Consider the following 21,826-nt stretch of genomic DNA (forward strand, 5'->3'; position numbering starts at 1 on the left):
TCCACGTGGTCTTATTTCTAAGGTGGGGTATGTGAAACTCTCAAGGTATTTAATGCAATCTTGAGGTATGCTTACAGCCTTGGAATACTTCTTAAATCTAAAAACAGATTTGCGTTGTGATAGCTTTCATGGATTTAGAAAAAAGACACACCACTTCCAATGGTGTTTTCACTTAAGCCACGGTACAGTACATCATGGCACATCTTCATAACATAACTGAGGACACAAGATAGGACGTCTATTTACAGATCTTGGATGCCACTTCCAGAAAAATAGAGATAGACAGACAAAAATATTTCCTGAAAGTTCTGAATTTTAAAATATTTTCTCCCCAGCAAAAAGGTTGGTCCTTCAGAAAGCAAATTACCTGCCCCTTATAGTATGAAACCAGTGATGACACCATAGAAAATCTGGAACACTTGTTTCCTTCTCCTCCTCATTCTCTTGGTGGCACATGGTTTGGGCTGTCGTAAGGCTCAGACCCAGCCAGTTCACTCACAAGCCAGCTTGCTGTCAAAACTGGACAGTGCGATTGCAAATGCCTGAAGTGCACACATTGGGTAGTTGTAGTCCATGGTGAAAATATCCTCAGCCACACGGCCAAACTGCATCACAATATAGTCAGCTGAAACAAAACCAAAGAAACGCAGAAGAACATCAATAGAACTTTCAGTCCTTGTGAAATGTGGATGTGGCACCAGCTGCAATTCAAAATAATAAAATGGGAAGGGGAAAAAAATCCTTTTCACCTCCCAAATTCAGGCCAGGAAACCATTTTCTTTCAAGAACTGAAAATGGTATGAATGAGATGCTATGCAGCTGTGGATTATTGGGGACCTCCACCCCAAGAAATAACCCCCTCCCCACATAAAGGGCAGAGCTGGAAAAGGGAAAAGAACAGAAAGCTGGACACAGGTGAATTGAATCAAGAAGTGGAGTCAGTACAGGCACATACAGTCAGTCTCCCTATATAGAGGATGAAACAGGATGAGTCTACCTTTTGCCCAGCCTCCTAGTCCAGAGTCGCAGCCTGTATGCACTTCTTACAGGACATTGTTACACCTCAGTCCTTGCCAGTTCCTGCAAGCTTGATGTTGGTGCCAGCAAAGATTGCAGGGGCCCTGCCAGTGATGAGGAGAATGCTTGTTTTCCTAGCAAGCATCTCTGAATGCACAGGGAGTTCCCTGGTCAGACTATACCTGTCCCCCATGAAACATGCTAAGAGGTGCAGTTTGTCTCCACCCTGCCCTATGACGTATTCCATAACAAAGTGATGGACCAAGGGACCACTGATTAGTTTGTGGTCCTTGCCAACAAATAAATCTTAAGTCTCAGTAGAAAAAGGGTAACTAAAACAGGAGGGTTCTGTGGCCATGTTGTATTTATCTAAATGACTGAACAGAATGCAATTCCTGAGCCTAAGAAACACAAAACAATTGCGGGGGGGGGGCAGCTGTTTAAGTAAGCCATCACATTTTGCACAATTTGGTAAGCAGAACCATACTTACGATCGTTATCATGAATAATTTGGAAGTTTTTCACAGAGGCTTGTGTTACACGACCGTGGAAATTTAAAACATAAGACTGGGTGTCATCGTTCCAGACGGGGGTTTTGTTGTGCAGCTCAATTACACTCTCAGTGTTTTTGTTCTGCCACCTTGCAAGGAGTGTTTCATGTTCCTGTAAGAACCAGGCACATAAGTGATTCAGCAAGGGTCACTTTTAAACACTATCTCCCACTTGCCACTCCTAGATCAAAATTCCCCTCAAAATGCAACCTCTGCTGTCTAAAAGGTACCTAAAAGAATATAGAAGGCCTGAGACCTTTATATTACTGCCAAGAAAATTACAGGCATGACAAACCTCTTCCAGAACTTCAACATATGTGGCAAGACAAACCATTCCCCTACTGCAAACATGTATCATAATATATCTGCTGACAAAGAGGCTTTTTCAACCCTCACACAGTTTGTGAAAAGTCAGTGACCACAGATGCAAGCATACTAAAGTCCACTGCATCCAACCAATCAACTGGATGGCAGTGGCCAGACCGCACAGCTTTCCATTTGTGGGCTTGGGGCTCACGCTATTGCCTCAACATCTGGGTCTAGCAACCAGAAATCAGAGGGGGCAGCTGCAGCCCTGCCTTTACTGGCCATGAGAACAGGAACTAGCAGCATGACCAGCAGCTCCATCAAATCCTGTGCAAAGTGAAGTATGAAGGTCAGATCTGAATTCATCTGGCGCGCATACACCAGTTCATTTATTATAGTCCCTCACCCCAATAAACTAAATACTAGTTAAAGACATTTGAACCAAGAACAACAACGCCATGTGTTTTTTTCTCTCTTGATTCATTGACACTCATTATGTCATGGCTGGACTCTGGCTTCAACTTGATTGAGTGAATGCACCCATACACACTGCAGACAAGTTGGTTTTCTTGACTTTAATAGATAACCGTGACTTACATTGCGTGGTCTGATGGAAACCCTTTCATGATCCATGTTCATTCCTGGTATGATGACGCTCATTTTGCGAGGCCCTTTAAACCCCAAGACATTTGTTTCCTGTTTTTAAACAAATAGGAGAAGTACAACATGTTTAATATTGCAAACATGTATCTGGGAAACCAATCACTTCAAACCAGCAGTGTCGCCAGCACAGCCCATCCACAGCCCATCCACCGCCAAACATGGCACAGGCATCTGCTCAGTGGGGGCTCAGGTAGCACAAATGTCATCTCCTGGGGCATGTCACCTGGGGCAGACCGCACTCCTTACCCCCACTTGTTATGCTACTGTTTCAAAAAAATATTTATGACGACAAAATGGGTTGCAGCCTACAAAACTATTTCTCAAGGTGCTTCAGAGTCACCCCACTTGTAAGCAACCTGAAAACATTCAATGTTATCTTTCAAATGAATAAAAGAAAAACATATGCTTTGCCTAGAGTTTACAAAAGTGTGACTATTTTACTCACTATTGCTTTGTTCTGTTTTGTTGTTGTTTATATGTACTTTCCTGGCAGTAAGCTCCACTGAACACAATAACTTGTGAATAGATATGCATCAGATTGCACTGCTAGTCATTACATTATGTTCTTACATTATGTCATTACATTATGTTCTTATCTCTCTAGTTTTGAAGGAGGCCCATTCTGAGAAAGCAGTGGAGGGTAAGAGAGAAAGGAAAGCCTGCAGGGAAGGGACTCCCTCGTCTACCATTGGCTGCAGTGGAGAAGGGAGGAAAGGAGAAAATCAGACAAGATATTTCATCCTCTTACATCTACCATTTTTCTTCTTACTATTCATCTGTTAGCAGCTGGTTGCCTGATTCAGCCCTGTAACTGCCAATTGCCAGCTTCTAGCCAAGCCCGATCGTTAAATTCAGTTGCCATTTCATACTGGCAAAATCTGCGTGCAAATGTTTGCACTCAGTTATACACACTCCCTTCCACTGAAATTAGGCAAACAGATAGACCAGTGGTTTTCACAAATTTAGCACTGGGACCCACTTTTTAGAATGAGAATCTGTCAGGACCCAGCAGAAGTGATGTCATGACTGGAAGTGACATCATCAAGCAAGAAAATTTTTAATAATCCTAGGCTGCAATCCTACCCATGCTTACCCAGGAGTAAGGCCCATTGACTATCATGGTTAAAAGAATATACATAGTAGCTTGTTAAAAGTACAGGTCTATAATTTCCCCAAATGCAGTCATATACCGTGGGAGCATCAAATCTAATATACTGAAAATAAAATATTGAAATGAATGGGGACCCACCTGAAATTGGCTCGCGACCCACCTAGTGGGTCCCGACCCACAGTCTGAGAAACACTGAAATAGACAATACATTACAGCCCAGTATGTGGATTATGAACTGAGCTCCAAGTCACAGTTCTGCAAAAATCAAAATGCCTGTAAATGGTTAAGTAACAACAGATTATTTCTCCCACTAGCCCAGTGATTTGCAACCTTTTTCATCTCGCAGCACACTGGCAAGGCACTAAAATAGTCAAGGCACATCATCAGCTTTTGGACAACTGACAAGGCACACTGTTCTGTCAATGGGGGCTCACATACCCTAATGGTCCTATTGATAAATGATCCTCTCCCAGATTCCTGCGGCACACCTGAGGACCATTCGTGGCACACCAGTGTGCCATGGCACAGTGGTTGAAAATGGTTGCACTAGCCTAACTTATGGCTATGATGTCTAAATTACTGTGCGTCTAGTATCTCTCTTCCCAACTATTTGCAACTTTACTGCAGTTCTGATAGTGACCATTAGGTGCAGCTGAAGGTTTATTAATGACCAGCAACAGCATTCCTGTGGGATCATAAGAGGCTAAAAGCAATTCAGGAGCATAGTTTGCGCTTAAGCAATAGGAGGTGCACAGGGCTAGGATTTAGCACATACGTGTTTCAGCCCAGTTCTGATGTGACAATTGCATGTTGCAAGTTACGCCTAGAACGTTTCCTATAAATATGTGCTGGAAAAAAGTTTTGTCAGAATGGAACATTCAGTAATGCTACTTTCATGCAGATGGTCCTGTACCATGCTGTACACATGACAGAGTGCAACAAAATGTTTTTCATATTTATGCACTCAAACAACAGTTCCAAAGGCCACTCACTAGGTACAAACTGATATGAACTGACCCTGCAACGTATGTCACTGACATGGTTTTACTCAAGTACACCTAGAATTGCACTGACTGTCATTTGATTCCTTCTTGTTTTCGGCTTCCAGAATGTAACTGACCTGGACTGGAGGCAGCAAACAAGAATCCTGCCTTAGGATGGAGGGTTGGACTAGATTCAAGGCTCAATCTTACCTAGTATTTAGCCCTGGAACCTAACTTAAAGATCAGGGCTGAGCCTTTGAGCACATGACAGTGCATTTGATCACGCGCAGAGTACATTTCTTTCAACTGGGTTTTATACATCTGGGGTTAGGGTCAGTGGCATCCAAAGCAGAGGAAATGATCTGAAGGCATTCTTGAGGTCTTCCTGCCAACATACCTCATTTTATAATTGAACGCTGACTAGGAATTCTGTCCAGTTTTATGATTCTGTATATCTGGCATGAAGTGACTGCCAACCTTTGACTTTGTTTGCGCAACTCAAACCTGGCTGGAAGACTCAGCTGCACAGTGGCATCAGCAATTTGCTTGACCCAGGAGCAGCAACAGGGCATGTGATCAGCATGAACTAAGAGCACACAGTGTACAGATCTGAAAATTCTGCATCTTGTACATCAAATGCTCATTTCAGTGAGTTGCCTTAGCTCCAGGGAAACTCAGGACTTAAATGGAAAAGGGTTATTTGAGGGTCAAGCAAACTTGGGAATCCTCTGAGCACCACTCTACTACATCATACTGTTGGCCTGTAGCTGGATGACTCATCCAAGAACCTCCACTATCATTAACAAATTAATGCACATGTCCTTGGCCAGAGTGAATCAATGGACACATTTACTAGTCTCATTTCCTCTGTTTTTACACCGGTGCTTCTGATTCAATGTGTCATAAACAGTTGTCTATTAATGAGAGATTATTACACCAAAAGAAACAGAGGCCTGAAACAGAGGAAACATACTAAGGGATGGTGTTAAGGTGCATAACCATTTCTTATTGAAGAACTATGTTCTTAGGTGGTCCAAAGTGCACTCACACAAGCAATGTTCATCATTATGCTTGGTATTTTAAGAGGCAACCATATAGCCAGGGTAATGTTTGAAACAGGTACAATCTACCTCAGACTTCTAATTCCTGATGGCTCTCTCTGGCTTTCCAGTAAAAAGAAAATTCATCAAAGCTGAAGAATGAGATGGCCAACCTCTCCAGCCTAGGCACAAATCATAATTTCCCCTCCACACAGCCAAGCCACCCTGAGGCTGAATACCCCTGGCCATGATGTCACTTCTGGGTACACTGATCTACTCTCATACGCCATGATCACAGAGGTCTCTTAGGTGTCCTCTAATTTGTGTTTCTGGGGGAAGGGCCTTGGGAGAGAACCCTGAGAACTGTGCTGACGAAGCAAAAGGCAGTCTCAAGCTTCTCTCCCAGATGACTGCCAGCCCTCTCCAGCAGACTGGAGCTACAATCACTTGGGGCAGGAGCTGCATGTAGCTCTGATTTACAAAACAGAGCAAGCCTAGCAAGTAAGTTCCAGCCAGAAATGTGTAGGAGGATAACAGAAGGGCAAGATTATATATGCTTGATTATCTGATCTATTGAAGTAATATGTTTGCTTTGAATTGTACTTACATAGCAAATAGCAGCTAACTCCTGGCGCAAATTACTTGCTTCTAAACTCAGTGTTGTTTTCATTGGGTTTACTCCATTATCATAAACTGTAAACTTAGTCCCCATTAGGTTTGATCTGTAAGACAGAGGGAAAAAAAATTTCACTATCCATCTTGCCTATTATCATGATCTGAACCGCTTGAGCTCAAAGAACATTAAAAATAATACGATATATAGCCATCTGATAATTCCAGGTTCACTGAGGCTCTGGCTCACAGTGATAGTAAGGAACGTGCCAGACTGAGTTACTATTTACCATATGACTCTGAGAGCCCAATACTATGCTACTCAGAACTAAGGCCAATTATAGTCAATGGGGCTTACTCCCAGGTAAGTGTAGATATAATTGCAGCCTGAGAGAATTTCACTAAACCTCATATAAATTAAAACCAGTAAAACTAAGAGATGTGATCCCAGAATACACAACAGTTGCCTTCACAGAAGCACACTTTCATCCTGTATTAAGTAATCCAAAAATAATACTTATTCCATCTGTATCTTCCCATATCTTCAGCAAGGAGCTGAATCTTGAATTCTTTCCTAATCTTGTAATAACCTATGAAATCAGTTGGCCTGAGAGAACAGACTGGCTGAAGCAAACATGTCCCTTCGGATTTCATGTACTCCCTCTTCTGGCTCGTTCCTCAGCTCTGGTGTAGTGGTGTGATGTCAGTATCCTATTTTGCTTCAACAATTGCTAACAGCACAATTCTATCTTGCACTGGAACAGGCAGGCCAGAAGGGCTCTGCTGTATCCAGCGCAAGAAAGAACTCCAAAGTGGCTCAGCTGGAGGTAAGGGGAAACTCTTCCCCTTAATCCCAAGTAAGCCACTGCAGCCCCAGTGGGTCTCCTCAGACCTGCGCCACTTCCTGAGGTGGCATAAGTCCAGGAAGAGTGGAGCAGCTTGCAGTCGCTCTGCACTGCTCGGGAATGGGGGTTGGGATCTGGCGTAACTGCTGGATCCCAGCCCCAAGTCCTGCTCCCTGCCTGCCCGCCTGCAGCACCGCCCTCTGTCGCCCCTTCCCAGAACACCTCCATCCTGCCTGCTTCCTGCCTGCCCGCCCACAGCACCACCCTCTGCCTCCCCCTCCACAGAATGCCTCCATCCTGCCTTTTCCCTGCCCACCCCAGAGCCTTGCATTGGCCAAGCTTGGCCGATGCAAGGCTCCCTCCCCAAGTCGGCTCAGAGGCTGGATTCAGCCTCCACGGGCCAGCGTGCATCTGTGCACCGGCACAGCCAACTCATGAGGAGGTGCAAACGTACTTTCTGGCACGTTTGCAACCCTCCTGGGCTGACACAAGGGACTTGAGGCAGTCCAACCCCAGGTCCAGATTGCACCCTAAGTATGTCATCCAAACTTGGAACTGCCATTGAAATGTGGTTTACAAACCATGATCAAACTACAATCTAAAACCAAAGTTCACCCCTGATCTCAGATCATAGCCTGATTGTGGCTGGTTAACCACAAGTAAGCAACTCTGTGTTTGGATGAAACACAGAGGTGTTAAGCAAACCAGGATCCCCTTTGCATAAAAGCTGAGAAGGTAAGAGGAGAGGAAGAAGTACCCAGACCTGGACTGCAATCTTTTCTGCACTTTTCTCGGTATAAGATCCACTGAATTCAGTGGGACTTCTGAGTAGAAAAGCATAGGATTGCACAGTTGGTTTCTTCAGTCATCTGAACTAGCAAACAGGGTCAGGCCCAGCAAACTTCATGGCTGCAAAAGGATTTGATCCCAGATTTCCCCAATCCTGGGTCCTCACTCTTTCCACCTCATCACACTGGTTTCATATCCCAGCTTGGCTTCATATCCCAGTGCTCTTTGGAAGAGGAAATAATGTAAGTTTCTTTTCACGGTTTTAATTATACCAACTTGTGTAAACGAAAGGAAAGATAAAGTAGATTAAGGAGGCAATTTGTGAGAGTTCAATAAAAACGTCCCAAAAAGTGATTACAATGTGGAAGGGGGCAAGAAAACAGTGCCAGAAAATCTTCTGACTCCCCCCCCCCCCCAGCAGATGAGGAACAGTGCTTGCTTAATTCATATGTGAATACAAGTCAAGCCTGTACTGTGCAGGACCCACAGATTTGACCCAACATGATCTTCTGGTCATGTTCAGAAGGGAGGCCTTCTGAGGCCCAGGGAGGCTGTGCAAGGCCTCCCCAAGCCCCAGAAAGCCTGCAGTAGGTCTCCAAAAGGCAGTTTCAGTCACATCCAGGAGGTACAGGGAGGGCTGACCCACAAATTCAATTATCCACAGATTCGATAATTCGGTCCAGAAACAGATTCCCCACAGATACCAAGGTCCAACTGCTGGAAACAGGGACTGTTCTTTAAGAGCAAAAGAATGTATATCACTAGGCAGGAATATACCTGGAGTCATGATTTTTCAAAAACATCAAGGGGTTTGCTTGCAAAACTGTCACTAGTATTCTGACTCCCAACAAATATTTGATATTCTTAGTGCAGGCCTTAAACAGCTTAATACCTTAGTTTTCCAATGAAACTCTCTCCTCCTCTTGACAGGTCTGTTGGGTCTATGGAGATGAGGTAATTTGAAGTTTTGCTCTTCTTTCGCTTCCTTCCAGCTAACAAAAATATCTAAGGAATTAGGGGGATAAAAATGTCACAGTCTAGTCAGAATTTGACAACACTGTTAGGAAAAGAAAACCATGACTAATTTTTCTTGCAGTTTAATGTCATCAGCAAAAATGCAGAAGGTGAAAATGAAAGTAGGCAAAAATGGGTTAAAAAAAATCAGCAGAGGAAACCAAGTACTATTCTCTTCGATCCATTATTTATGATTTAAATAATTAAACCTGGTACACTTCGTTAAATGTTTAATTCAAGTCTCCTTCAAGTGAGGGAAAAAAACAGATGCCAGTTCAGCTGATGAAAGGTGGAGCCAACTGCTAACCATTTAAAGTCCCCAAGGACATCACCTTCTAAGGACGGAGGAGAAATAAAAGGGGTCCCTAAAGCCGCATGAGCAGAGATGCTACTTTGTGGATTTTTAGTGGCAGCCACAGAATATTTGCAAATTGCTCAAGGGTGGAAAATGACTACAGCTTTTTCAAATGAGATAAAGACTCCAAACCTCTCTATCCAGGAACAGTTAATAAATCAGACTCTGTTGTTAATGATGTGCTTTATAGCACAGAGAATGTTCTTGAATAATACCCAGATGCCAGATGAGATGACCTCATCATGAAGGATTCCATCTGGAAGGGCTCTATGAGTGTGTGTAGAACAATTATTGTAAAAAAACTCATTTGAAATAAAGATGAGTTTAGTACAGCCCACCTATGTGAAACGTCTTGAGCCTATAAGACTCTCACAATGTGTTGTGAGAGTCAGTGAGAGAGGCGGTACACAAATGCTGTAATCAATCAATCAATCATAAACATATTGAATGGTGTTATGAAAACAAGAACAAGCCCAGGAGTGAAATTCAAATGATTACTTGCACTACTGCCCATCATGAAGATGTTACGACACAGAAGATATGACCTCTCAAGCACTGTCCTTTGTCCCCTTTGCTCTTTGGAGCCGGACACAGTGGCCCACATTTTACTCTGTTGTCCATCCCTTCAATTACTCCGAGAAATTCATCTACATTCTGTACTTTCTTTCCCTGTAAGTTCCTTGTCAGAGACCTTATCTGCACTTCTGAGTGACTCGGTTGTAGCCACCACTGGTGCTGTTGCAGAATTTCTATTTGCAGTTGCTAAGTTAAAACCTTTACCTTGATGTATCTCTGTTTCGTTGTGATCTTTTCTCCGTAGCACAGCCACTGTCTTGATTATTTTCCTGTACTGTATTTTAATGTTTTATTTAATTTTTGCTTATGCCAATAAAAGGTTTTGGAATTGAATGGAAGCACTGTCTGTATGCATGGTCAATTCTGCTCGGTCATAAAGACTTTTCCCCTCCTAAAATTCTGCATTACTATACTTCTGCTTGCTTTATTGTGCCATTTTGTATGCAATCAGCAAAGTGTGTTTTATGACCTTTTTACCATCCTCCCTTTCCAAATGGAGGTAATAAGTAGGGTACATTCCACGGTCCATTCCCTTCTTGTCTCTTGTGATCCGGCATTTGACAGTCGCACCCTGAGGTGCAGGTCTCACAGCAAACTCCTCCAGGTCATCAACGTCTATTACAGGGTTGTTAGTCGAAGGGCTGGGCCCTGAGGCTGTCTCCTAAGACAGGAAGTAAAGCAACCATGTATTTAAAATGCAAACAGCAGAATCAGATCATTTTTGACCACAAATTTAAGTAGATGCTCAGCACTGCAAATGCAGTATTAGAAAAATGCAGGAATCATGAAGACCACAAGGCTCACTTACCATGCCCAGTATACTAACAAGGTGGAACAAGGGGGACACCTGCCTTGGGTGCAACCTAGTTGGGGGAGCTAAATGAGTTACATTGAGAATATTTGGATATTCTCAATGAATTATGCTTTCAAAATGGTAGATGAAAAACTAGATTACTCTGAAGTTTAAGAAGGCCACCAAGGCACAATAGCACTTTTGACTCAACATGAGTGGCCACTGCAATTGAGAAGGAATGTGCTGATCCCTGGAGAAGGAGAAAAATGCACCCCTGGAAAATGCTTTTCTTCCTGTTGTAGAGATTTTTATCTCAACATGATGAGAAGGGCCCTTTAAAGGAAAACAGTCCTTTACAATAGTTAGAGAGAGGGCAGTCAGCTGATCATCTATCACTCTCTCTCCAAGGGACCCCCTCCCTTCCCCCTGAACAGTGAAAGGAAGATAATCCTTTCTAAGAGCCTGGAGAGAGACTGATTATTGGATCGTCATCCTAATGACTCTATTTTAACATCACAAAGGTCAGCAAGGCTGTTTTCAAATCACCTGAGCAAAGGAACTTTGTTTCTTAAATTGATTTGCTACATATTTTTGCCATTCACATGAGTTCTGGGAATGGAACCCTCTCAAATAATCAGACTCAACCTGTATTTTCTAAACATTCTGCTCTTTTTATGAACATTTTTTATTTAACCTTTGCCCAACTTTCAAATAGCTAAAAGCAGCTCTATGATGATTTAGGCGGAAAAAAGTGTAACTAGCTCAGTGTAATTCCCGCAGGAAAACATATCTCCCACTCCGCCCTCACATTCACATGAGATGGGGTAACAAGCTACTGGTGCAATGATTAGAGCTTCTACTAAGATACAAAAATAACTTTGCATTTTTTTAATCATCTGGAAAGGGTAAGAGAAGAAATGATGCTTTCAAATTGCAGCAAAGCAAATTTAGGACAAATAACTGGAAAAGCTTCTTAGAGCACAATCCTATACATGTCTACTCAGAAGTAAATCCTATCATGTTTAATGGGGCTTACACCCAGGAAAGTGTATACAGGATTATAGCCTTAGCTGTAAAAGGGTCCAGGTAGCAGGGCAAATATCAGAGGGAAGGTCTGGAATTGCTCCAGAGAATTTTAAGAGGATTCTGTTGGGAAGGCTAATTTCTGTCTATAAAATTCTGCTGCTGCAAGCAACTGAACAAGAAGGTTCACTTTCAAGGTCTGCCTTAACCATGCTTTGGTCCGATTGCACCAGATTTCTGACCTTGTTTGACTTCTTGCTCGTTGCAGAACCTGGACGGGTGTTACTGTTTAACTGTGAGGAACTTGAACTGTTTTCATCATCCTCATCCTCTTCTTCATCAAAGTTCATGCTGCTTGAAATACCTGAGAGACAGCAATCACATTTATCAGAAAAAACCACTACATTGACTTTATTTAAGTTGTTTGCTTCTATAATCTTTAAATCTGAGTACACACATATTGTTTACACATAGTGTATTGGCACTTCCATCCATTTTCTGATCTTCAGAGATAGCACTCCTCAGACTATCAGGCAGCATTCTGGCATCATTGTCTGGGCCCCATACAATCCTGTAACACAGGGCTTTTCTAACTGGGCCATTGTGACGCCTCAGCCAGAGAGCCCTGGCCACTTTCCCCTTAAGGAGTGGGGATGGGGGAAGGCAGTGATGCAATCCCCAGGATCGCGTCGCTAAGGGGGCTGCAGGACTGGGATGCCTTAGGGCATCACAGCATGCTCCCAGTTGCCCCCCAACCTGTTCCCCCAGATGCCATCATCTTGAATCGCATGAAATTTTGTGAGATCCAGGATGGCGGTATCCAAACCTCACAAGATGACTTGGACACTGCCATCTTGGAACTCACCAAATGTCACAAGATCTGGGTGCTGCCATCTTGCATATCATGAGATCCAAGATGGCAGCATCCATCTCAGCCAGGAAGAAGAGGCTGTCATGACCCTGGTAAGTTTGGGAACCACTGCATTATAGCCATTATTTGTTACTTAGATACAAACTGAAGAATTTCTTCACGCTTCTGTCTTAGGGCAGAACTCCAAGCCACAAAATGACCTCTAGGTTTATTTAATCTTCAGGAACAGTAAAAGAAGAAATTATTCTTTCAGATTAAAATCAAGCATATTTAAGCTTGAGATTAGGAAATTAGGATATCTTATTATTATGCGAATATCCTATTTACTTCTAATAGTAAAATTGTCTGGACAACAGAGCAAACAGGACAGGGAAAGTATAGAATCCTGGAAAAGTATAAAAAGAGGGCTGAGAGCATTTAAAATTAGTAAATAAAACCCAAGTGCTGCTTACATTGCTGTGCAAAACAGATGACACTTTTACACTGTAGCATTATTGCAGTGTGGTTTCCGCTTATAAATACAATGTCATTGTGGCTGTTAAGGACTATTAAGGCTGCTTCCTCTCTTATCGCTACAACGACATTAATGGTGCTGATAGCACCACAGAAAGGCAACAGTTACTAAAATCAATGGATGGCCACCCTGCTGCTTTGATGCTATTCACACACAAGGAATCTTGAAACCCAAAGGCTCCAGGAAGTGATGATGCTGGTGGTGTATTCTGACAGATGGGGAGGCTCAAATGAAACGGCATTTTTCTGCATAGTTTATATTTCCTGTATGCTTGAAGTATCCTTAGGAAGTCTGTGCCTGAAAAAAAAAAGACTTTCTGGGCACACTCTGGGGAACAAACAAATTCTCTGTTCATATTGGGCTCTCAGTGCACAGCTGCATCTACAAAACAAAACTGAGCAGAATGAAGTTCACTCCGAGGCCAAGCAATTTAAAAGAATATTGGCGCAGAAAAAAGAATTCTGTTAGTTTTCTCAGTAGTCTCCTTCTGTGACTTGTAACTTTCCATTAATATTCAGTTTGGGAGGGGGGCTCTGAAAGAGCTGTCCATATTCCAAATATCCATATGGGAAACTAGTGTGCCAACGACGACTTCACTTGTCTACCAGGTTGGCACATTTTGATTGTTGACAGAAATATTCCTCAGACCTCCCATCAGAGGAAACCTGCTTGTCTAAAATTCTTGATCCTTCCAGGACATGATATAATCCACCAGTATTAAGAGAGGTCACACTGCTAAGCCTCAGACCTCCATAGTCATCTGCAGCTAAGCCTCCATGTTCTCATGTCACACTTTCCCACAAACTGTCACTCTGGACCTCAAGTGCATGATTTTTAACATGATCATTGTCCTTTCCCTCTGAGAAAAATCAGAGCTGAAAGAGGCAGGGGAAAGTGTCAGCTCATACTTTAAAAGCAAATAGAATGCATATGAAATTCAATAAACCAAAGTCTTGAATTTTTAAAAAGAAATTATATTAGGCTATGAAAAATATAAGAGGTCCCGTAAATCATGTCAGCCATCATATTTCATTTAAAAACTAATCGGGGGAGGCCATCAAGTTTGAGGTGTGGCAGAGAAGAAAAGATAAAGTGCTCCAGTACTTTTCTCAATTCTTTCTCTATTCTTCTCCCATCATCGAGGCCTCTGCCACAGGCAGAGAAAGGAGGAGACTAGGCCTGTGTTTCCAAACCTGTCCCTTTCCCCTCAAACTGGACATGGCCTCCAGGTCCTGAAGATGAGGTCAGGAAAGTCCTCCTGAATCCCAAAACTCTTACAGAGTGGAATAAGCCATCATGAGCAGGAACAAGCTTCTTTCACAGCGCCCTTACCTTTCTTCTGCATCGTTACTCTCAGGTCCTGTTTGCCTGTTTGCTGACTGCCTGCCATTGTCTCGCCATCATCCTCATCTTGGCCAGCCTCCCCAACAGTAAGAATTTGAACTTGGCTCCCTACTTCCTGCACATCATCTTGGAAAGCAGCTGGACCATCAATGCCTATCGAGCAGAAAAATCAATTCACCATCAAAGAAAGTATGAAAAGCTGAAACCTTGTGTGCTCTTCAATCACAATGTCTCTAAAAATTCAAGCGTGGCAGCCGACTTCACTCGTCTTTTGATGAATAAAATCAATGATTTTCAATATTTCAAGTGGGTGCTCCTCTTTTTTTAGCAGGGGGAGAGTAACTGGCCCTCCTCACCCCAGCAGTGCTTTTTCTAGTGACTGCCTGCTGGTGTTCTTTTGCATCTTTTTAGATTGTGAGCCCTTTTGGGACACGGAGCCATTAATTATTTGATTTTTCTCTGTAAACCGCTTTGTGAACTTTTTGTTGAAAAGCGGTATATAAATACTGTTAATAATAATAATAACAATAACAATAAAATTAACGCAATTCCATTGACTTGCTCCCAGACCCTGGATCCTTTACCCCCAAACTCCTGTGACCTAAAAGGATATTGGCAGCAACAATATAGGATTTCATTGCGTAGGGAGTGGTTCCAGAATTACAAAGCCATACCTAACCTTGCAAGAGAGCACAAGGCACTGTCCTTGCTTCAAATGGCCCAGGAACATTTCAGTTCCTAACAGACTGTGAAAAGCAACTTCTTTATCCCCGTTAGAGCAAACCATCAAGCTGTACAAAGTCATTTCTGGATAAACAGAGTAATTGAAGGATTATTTGTAAGTGATCTAGCAGGCCATAATAAGGGCCAACAAGAATACATCTCAGAATTGAAAGCTGGAGAGGTAGCAGTTTGTCTGCTGACTTTGAAAAAAAAAAATTCATTTTTACTATGATAGCAGGTTATCAAAATAAGATTTTAAATGCATTTCAGCTCCATATTTAGCATTTACACTAGTGTATACTGCTGCGTCAACCATATAAAAATTCATTCCTGTCCTGATATGAGCTATCCATAATGATTTTTAATATAATATCCTGCACTGCTCCTATTTCATAAATATTCCTAATCCTTGTCTTCATCAACTTATGAAGGCAGGAACCAGAAACCATTCCTAATGTGCAATTGGTTACTATTGCAAAATGTCAACATCTTAATAAATTTAACCACACAGATTGGGCAGAAACAGAAAAAAGAAATCAATCAGAACTAGGCAAACATTACCTAATTCTCTCCTCAGTTATTAACATTAATTTGTTTTATCCTTTTTACTTTTCTGTGATTAGAAACTTAATTCTAATCTTTCTTGCTTACATCCATGAAAAGTGATTTTACAAAAATAATTACTGTGAATTACTGCACATGTTTGCTTTAAATTTGTACAGACAGAGCCAGTACAGGCATTACAGTGTCTGTAACGGTATGAGTGTTGGACTTGGACCAAGAAGACCTGGTTTCAAATCCCCGTTTAGCCATGAAACTTCCTGGGTAATCTTAAACCAGTCACTATCTCTCAGCCTAATCCACCTCACAGGGTTGCTGTGAAGCTAAGAATGCAATCTAAGTGGACTTACCTGGCAGTAAGTCCCACTGAAATTAATGAGACTTACGTATGAGTAGACATGCCTAGGATTGGCATGTAAGATGAGGAGGGGTCATGTACACTGCCCTGTGCTTTTTGGAGGAAGGGCAGTATATGAGATGTAAAAATAAATTAAGGAAATGCTTTAACTCATTGTTCTCAAACGTTTTAGCCCAGGACCCACTTTTTAGAATGAAAATCTGTCAGGACCCACTGGAAGTGATATCATTAACCTGGAAGTGAGGTCATGGGCAGAAGTGACATCATCAAGCAGGAAAAATTTTTAACACTCCTAGGCTGCAATCCTATCCACACTTACCTAAGAATAAGCCCCATAGACCAGTGTTTCTCAAACTGTGGGTCGGGACACAGTAGGTGGATCATGAACCAATTTCAGGTGGGTCCCCATTCATTTCAATATTTTATTTTTAATATATTAGACTTGATGCTACCATGGTATGTGACTGCATTTGGGGAAATTATAGACTTGTACTTTTAACAAGCTACTATGTATATTCTTTTAACAGTGGTAGTCAATGGGACTTATTCCTGGGTCAGTTTGGATACAATTGCAGCCTAGGATTATTAAAAACTTTCCTGCTTGATGATGTCACTTCCAGTCATAACATCACTTCTGGTAGGTCCTGACAGATTCTCATTCTAAAAAGTGGGTCCCGGTGCTAAATGTGTGAGAACCACTGCCATAGACTATCATTTTTAAAATTATATACATTGTAGACTGTTAAAAGTACAGATCTCCCCAAATGTAGTCACATACTATGTTGGCATCAAGTCTAACATACTCAAAATAAAACACTGAAACGAATGGGGACCCACCTGAAATTGGCTCACGACCCACCTAGTTGGTCCTGACCCACAGTTTGAGAAACAGTGCTTTAACTGAGATGGCTCACTAGTGTACTTACAGAATCATTTAGGGAAATAATTACAAGTACTATAGCCATAATTGCACTGTAACAACCAATGAAGCAAAGCCATGGGACTTAATTCACACAGCGCAGTGCAGATTATCCTGGTAGTTCCCTTAAAGTAGTATTATCCTGGTAGTTCCCTTTATTGGCTATCCATCCTAGATGGAACAGTGGATCTAATGGTCTGCTGGTTTGCAGCAATTAGCTGGGGTGATTAAACACACTCATTAAGCTAGGAATCTCTGGTGTACAGTGGGACAGCAAATGCACAGTTCACAATGTATACAACACAATGTATGATCTGGGTAGAACCCCTGCACTCCTGTATCTGTGCACACCCAATGTGAAAGAAAACTATCACACCATGAGGCATACATGTCTACTCCCATTGGCTCCATGAGAGCCCAGTCCTAAGGTTTTCCCAGCCACAGCATGCAGCTGTAGCTGAATGGTCTTCCACTACATGAGATGGTTGGGACGCAGATCGGGAAACCTGGAAAGGAAAAGAAAAAATATTTTCCCCTCCCCCTCCATAAGTCTTCTGATCGCCAGTGGAGGTCTCCTTGGACCTGCACCAGCTCTTTAGCCTCTCACCCTCCCCATTCTGCCCCAGTCCACCCTTCCTCCACCCAATTCACATTTGTTGGTGGACACTTGTTTCCCCAACATTGTGTGTGGGGTTTCTCCAGCCTCTCTGACAGCAATCTGGAAGCATGTGGCTCCGCATGCTTCCAGGAACCGTTTAACAGTGGCCATAAAGTGTCTACTGCTGCCAGAACTATGGCAGAGCCCACCAGGATTGGGCTGCAAGTGTGTTAACCATCCTGAAGTCCTTTACACACAACAGTCTAACTAGAACTAATAATAGGATCTGTATACAGGTTCTCATTCTGGATGTCAAGGCCTACTTTTCAGAAACAGTAGTGAGTCTAATTTTTTGTTGTTGTAGAAAACAATACAACTACAAATATTGATATAGCTTTAGAATCTCATCTCTGTGCACTTCTTTTAAAAAAATGGTCATTTTCCCTTCAAGCAGATTTTGCTTTGTAGCAAATTAACAGCCCAATCCTAACTAAATCCCCCATTGCTGATGCCGCAGCACCAATTGAGTACATACTGTATCTTGCGGGGGGGGGGGGCAGTCCTCCTTGAAGTAAGGGAACTTTTGTTCCCTTTCTCCAGGGCAAGCCTCTATTGCACCTATCAGTCTCCTAAGATCTGTGCCACCTCTTTTGCTGATGCAAGTTCAAGGAGAGTACAGGAGAAGGAAGGTGACAGGGAATAGAGTTAGGATCTGGCACACATTAGAGCCGCCAAAATTGAAATTAAAAAAGCTAAATTATTACTACTGCTGATTGTTGGAGATGCAGACTGCAAATATCTGCATTATGGTCCTGTAGCTGTACTAAAATAGCTTCACTATGGGTAGAATGGGATGGTGGGAAATTGAAGGTGTTGGGCATGCCATCTTTAAATACTTTGGTACTGGCAGGGCAAGTCTTGGCAGTATGGTATAACATGATTGAAAGTTGGGAAAATATTGTGCACACGGCATGGAGTTTGCCTTCTTACAACTCCCACATACTGCATCAATGTTGTCATTGAGCTGTCCACCACATCCAAAAATCTCTTGCCTGATTGGTCACTGACAATCAGTGGGGATTTTTTTTGGCCCCACTGTGCATCATTTTATGCTGACTTACACTGAACTGCACTGGATATTTGATTGTCTATTCACCCAGTGTTAAGTAGTCCTTTGGGGGAATCTTCACAATCTGCTTTGGTTTTTACCATCTCAATAGTTTGGTGTCATCTGCAAACTTGGCTACCCTGCTCCTTATCCCTAGCTCCAGATCATTTATGAGCAAGTTGAAAAGTACCAGTTCCAATATTGATCCTTGGGATATCTCACTTCTTACTTTCTGCCACTGTGAAAATTACCCATTTATTCCTAATCTGTGCTCCCTATTCTTTAACCTGTTACCAATCCATAAAAGGACTTGTCTTATTCCATGCTCATTTGACAGCCCAATCCTATCATTTCCCCTGCAAGAGCATGCAGCTGCAACAAAACAGACTATGCTGCATGCTACAGTGAGGGGGGGGCGATCAGGAAGCTTGGGAGAGATAAGTGAAAAGTCCTTCAATTGCCATTGTGTCTCCTTGGATCTGCATCAACTCTATAGCTGTTGCACATCTGCGACAAAGGGGGCATGTTGAGTAGCTCTGGAGGGGATAACCTCACAGCACAAGATGTTTGTACTGGGCTATACCTCCTCCCGCCTCCAACATGACCCCTTCCCTCCCCTGAACCACCCCATTCAGCTCACCCTTTGCCTCGTTCTGCCCACCCTGCCAACTTACCAACACTGGTGGGGCTTTTCCGGAAGCCCAGAAGTACATGGCTATGTGTAAAGCTCTCTCCACCACCAGAACCCTAGTTCCAGCAACAGAGCCAAAGCACAGTCTTTGGTGATGGATTTTTTCAAAAGCTTTCTGAAGGTCCAAGTATACAATGTCAACCAAATATACAAAGACCAGCAGAGAGAGAGAGGGAGGAGTCAAAAACTGAATGATTGTTAAGTAACTGGAACCAATAAGAAAACAGGAGCCAATGAAGGGATTGTAACAAAGGAGAAATGTGAGCAAAATGAGGGACAGGGGGAAAAAAAAAAGAGAGTCGGTAACAGAATTAAGAAAACAAAGAGGAGAAATCTTGGAAAGAGACAGAGAGAGAATCACAATAAATCAAGCAGGAAATAATAAGCAAATAATCCAATATATTTGCAATTGGAGAAGACAAAGAACAATGAATTTTAGCAAGAATTACAAGTCTGAAATGACAGGATCTTGCAGTAGCTTGAATAAAAGGAGAAAAGAAAAAGGGTTCACAGCACAATCCAAACATCAGTGAGTGCTAGCTTAGCAAGTGCTGTGCCAGAGATAGGTGTTGCAATGTGCCTTAAACATATTTGTGGCACCATACAAGTTGGCAGTGCCGGTGGGAAGGTCTGCACCATCCCACCAGCACTGTATCCAGATCCATGGCTGCTAGGGGAGGTGAATTCTGTGCTCAGTGGTGCAGTGGTAGGGGGAAGACAGGATAAGAATGTAAGATGAGCCGTGCAGGATTGGGCCAAAGGCCCATCTAGCCCAGCTTCCTGTATCTCACAGTGGCCCACCATGTGTTTCAGGGAGATACAAGACACAACCTGCGTCCTGGTGCCCTCCCCTGCATCTTACACTCTGAGGTAGCTCACTTCTAAAATCAGGAACTTGCACATACCTATCATGATTTGTAACCCGTGATGGACCTTTCCTCCAGAAATTTGTCCCATCCCCTCTTAAAGGCATCCAGTCAAGATGCCATCACCACTTCCTGTGGCAAAGAGTTTCACAAACTAATTACGCACTGGGTAAAGAAATATTTTATTTTGTCTGTCCTAACTCTCTCAACACTCAGTTTGAGTGGATGTCCCCTGGTCCTGGTGTTATGTGAGAGGGAAAAGAGTGTTTCTCTATCCACTCTATCCATCCCCTGCATAATTCTGTATGTCTCAATCATTCCCCCCCCCCTCAGGTGCCTCTTTTCTAGACTGAAGAGCCCCAAACACTGTAGCCTTTCCTTGTAAGGGAGGTGCCCCAGCCCAGTAATCATTTTACATGGAGGATGGAGGCAGGGAGGAAATGTAATGGGTCAGGGATGGCGGAAAAAGCCTGGGAGGGGGAAGGATCAGTGGAGGAAGCCCTCCACCATATCCTTACCCCATTTCTGGACCTGGAAGTCCAACAAGGGGCTTCTTGAACTTGCACCAGCAATTTAGCTGGCATAGATTTGAGTATGCCCATTGAGCAGGCTGGGACTCCACATGGAGTAAGGGAGGAGACCTCCAGCCTGTTCAGCGCCTATTGTCAGATTTATACATAACAAATTTCTGAAATATTTTTATTTCAGAAAATTTTAGAAAACTGGAATATTTTAGAAAACTAATTGTCTTCCATGTAGGTGTTTTTCAATGATGACAAAATGAAATTGTTTCAGCCCTAAGCTACATAAGACAACAAACAAAATGAGTTGTTCTCATCGGAAGTGGGACTCATTGCTCTTTTTTCCCCACGATATTTGTTACATTCAAAAGCCTAGGGTGTACAGTGGAGTCACATCTGCACATTAGAATTCTGGAGCACAACTAAAAAGCCATCCCTGCTGAAAAGTTGGCACCATAAACTTCAATTAACACTGGGTTGCTCTGAAATGAGGAAGAATGATAGTTTAACAATAAAAGAGAACACCACGTATTTTTTAAAAAATTATTTCCAAATGCTGTAACAAAAACACTATAAAACCTTTCATTTGATCCAAACCTTTTCTCACAAGAGATTCATATTAGAAAATTAAATAGAGCAAATAGCTGGTAATGATTTGAATTTGTTGCTTGTAAAAAAAATTATTTGTATGAAAGCAAAGCTTACGTTCAGATTGCTTTAACTAATAATTGTGCAAAAATGTGCCCCCCATCTCTATCATTATGGTTCCAGTGTGGACAAGGTGTCCTGTTCTTCGCTAATATTTAAAGCAGGGGTGTCAAACTTGTTTCAAACCAAGGGCCGAATAGCATTCATGATGTCTGATGACAGCCAGAAGTGATGTCATTAAACAGGTCATAATCAAAAATAAGCACTTTTTCTCACTTAGGAATTCATTAGCTGCAAATGACAGAAGAGAAAATATGCAAATCTTGATCACATAAAAAATCCATGTATAACAAGGTTGCACCTGTAGTTTCATCTTGCATTTGGTCCCTGACCTAAGTATTCACTCATCCTTTGAGTTGCCAAAGA

The 21,826-nt window shown here is 42.4% G+C and overlaps 1 protein-coding gene across 1 annotated transcript in view; it reads right to left on the reverse strand.

Moving 5' to 3' along the window:
- Positions 1-21,826, reverse strand: part of TUB (TUB bipartite transcription factor) — a 78,799-nt gene continuing 56,973 nt past the window's right edge. The window contains exons 5-12 of the mRNA XM_066635258.1: positions 14,396-14,560; positions 11,921-12,042; positions 10,332-10,523; positions 8,810-8,922; positions 6,279-6,393; positions 2,472-2,570; positions 1,509-1,680; positions 1-625 (exon numbers count right to left, since the gene is read on the reverse strand). Coding sequence (XP_066491355.1) covers positions 492-625; positions 1,509-1,680; positions 2,472-2,570; positions 6,279-6,393; positions 8,810-8,922; positions 10,332-10,523; positions 11,921-12,042; positions 14,396-14,560 — 1,112 coding nt within the window. The 3' untranslated portion in view covers positions 1-491. The remainder of the gene's footprint in view (positions 626-1,508; positions 1,681-2,471; positions 2,571-6,278; positions 6,394-8,809; positions 8,923-10,331; positions 10,524-11,920; positions 12,043-14,395; positions 14,561-21,826) is intronic.

This window comes from Tiliqua scincoides, chromosome 1 (assembly GCF_035046505.1).
Source record: "Tiliqua scincoides isolate rTilSci1 chromosome 1, rTilSci1.hap2, whole genome shotgun sequence".
Classification (NCBI taxonomy): domain Eukaryota; kingdom Metazoa; phylum Chordata; class Lepidosauria; order Squamata; family Scincidae; genus Tiliqua; species Tiliqua scincoides.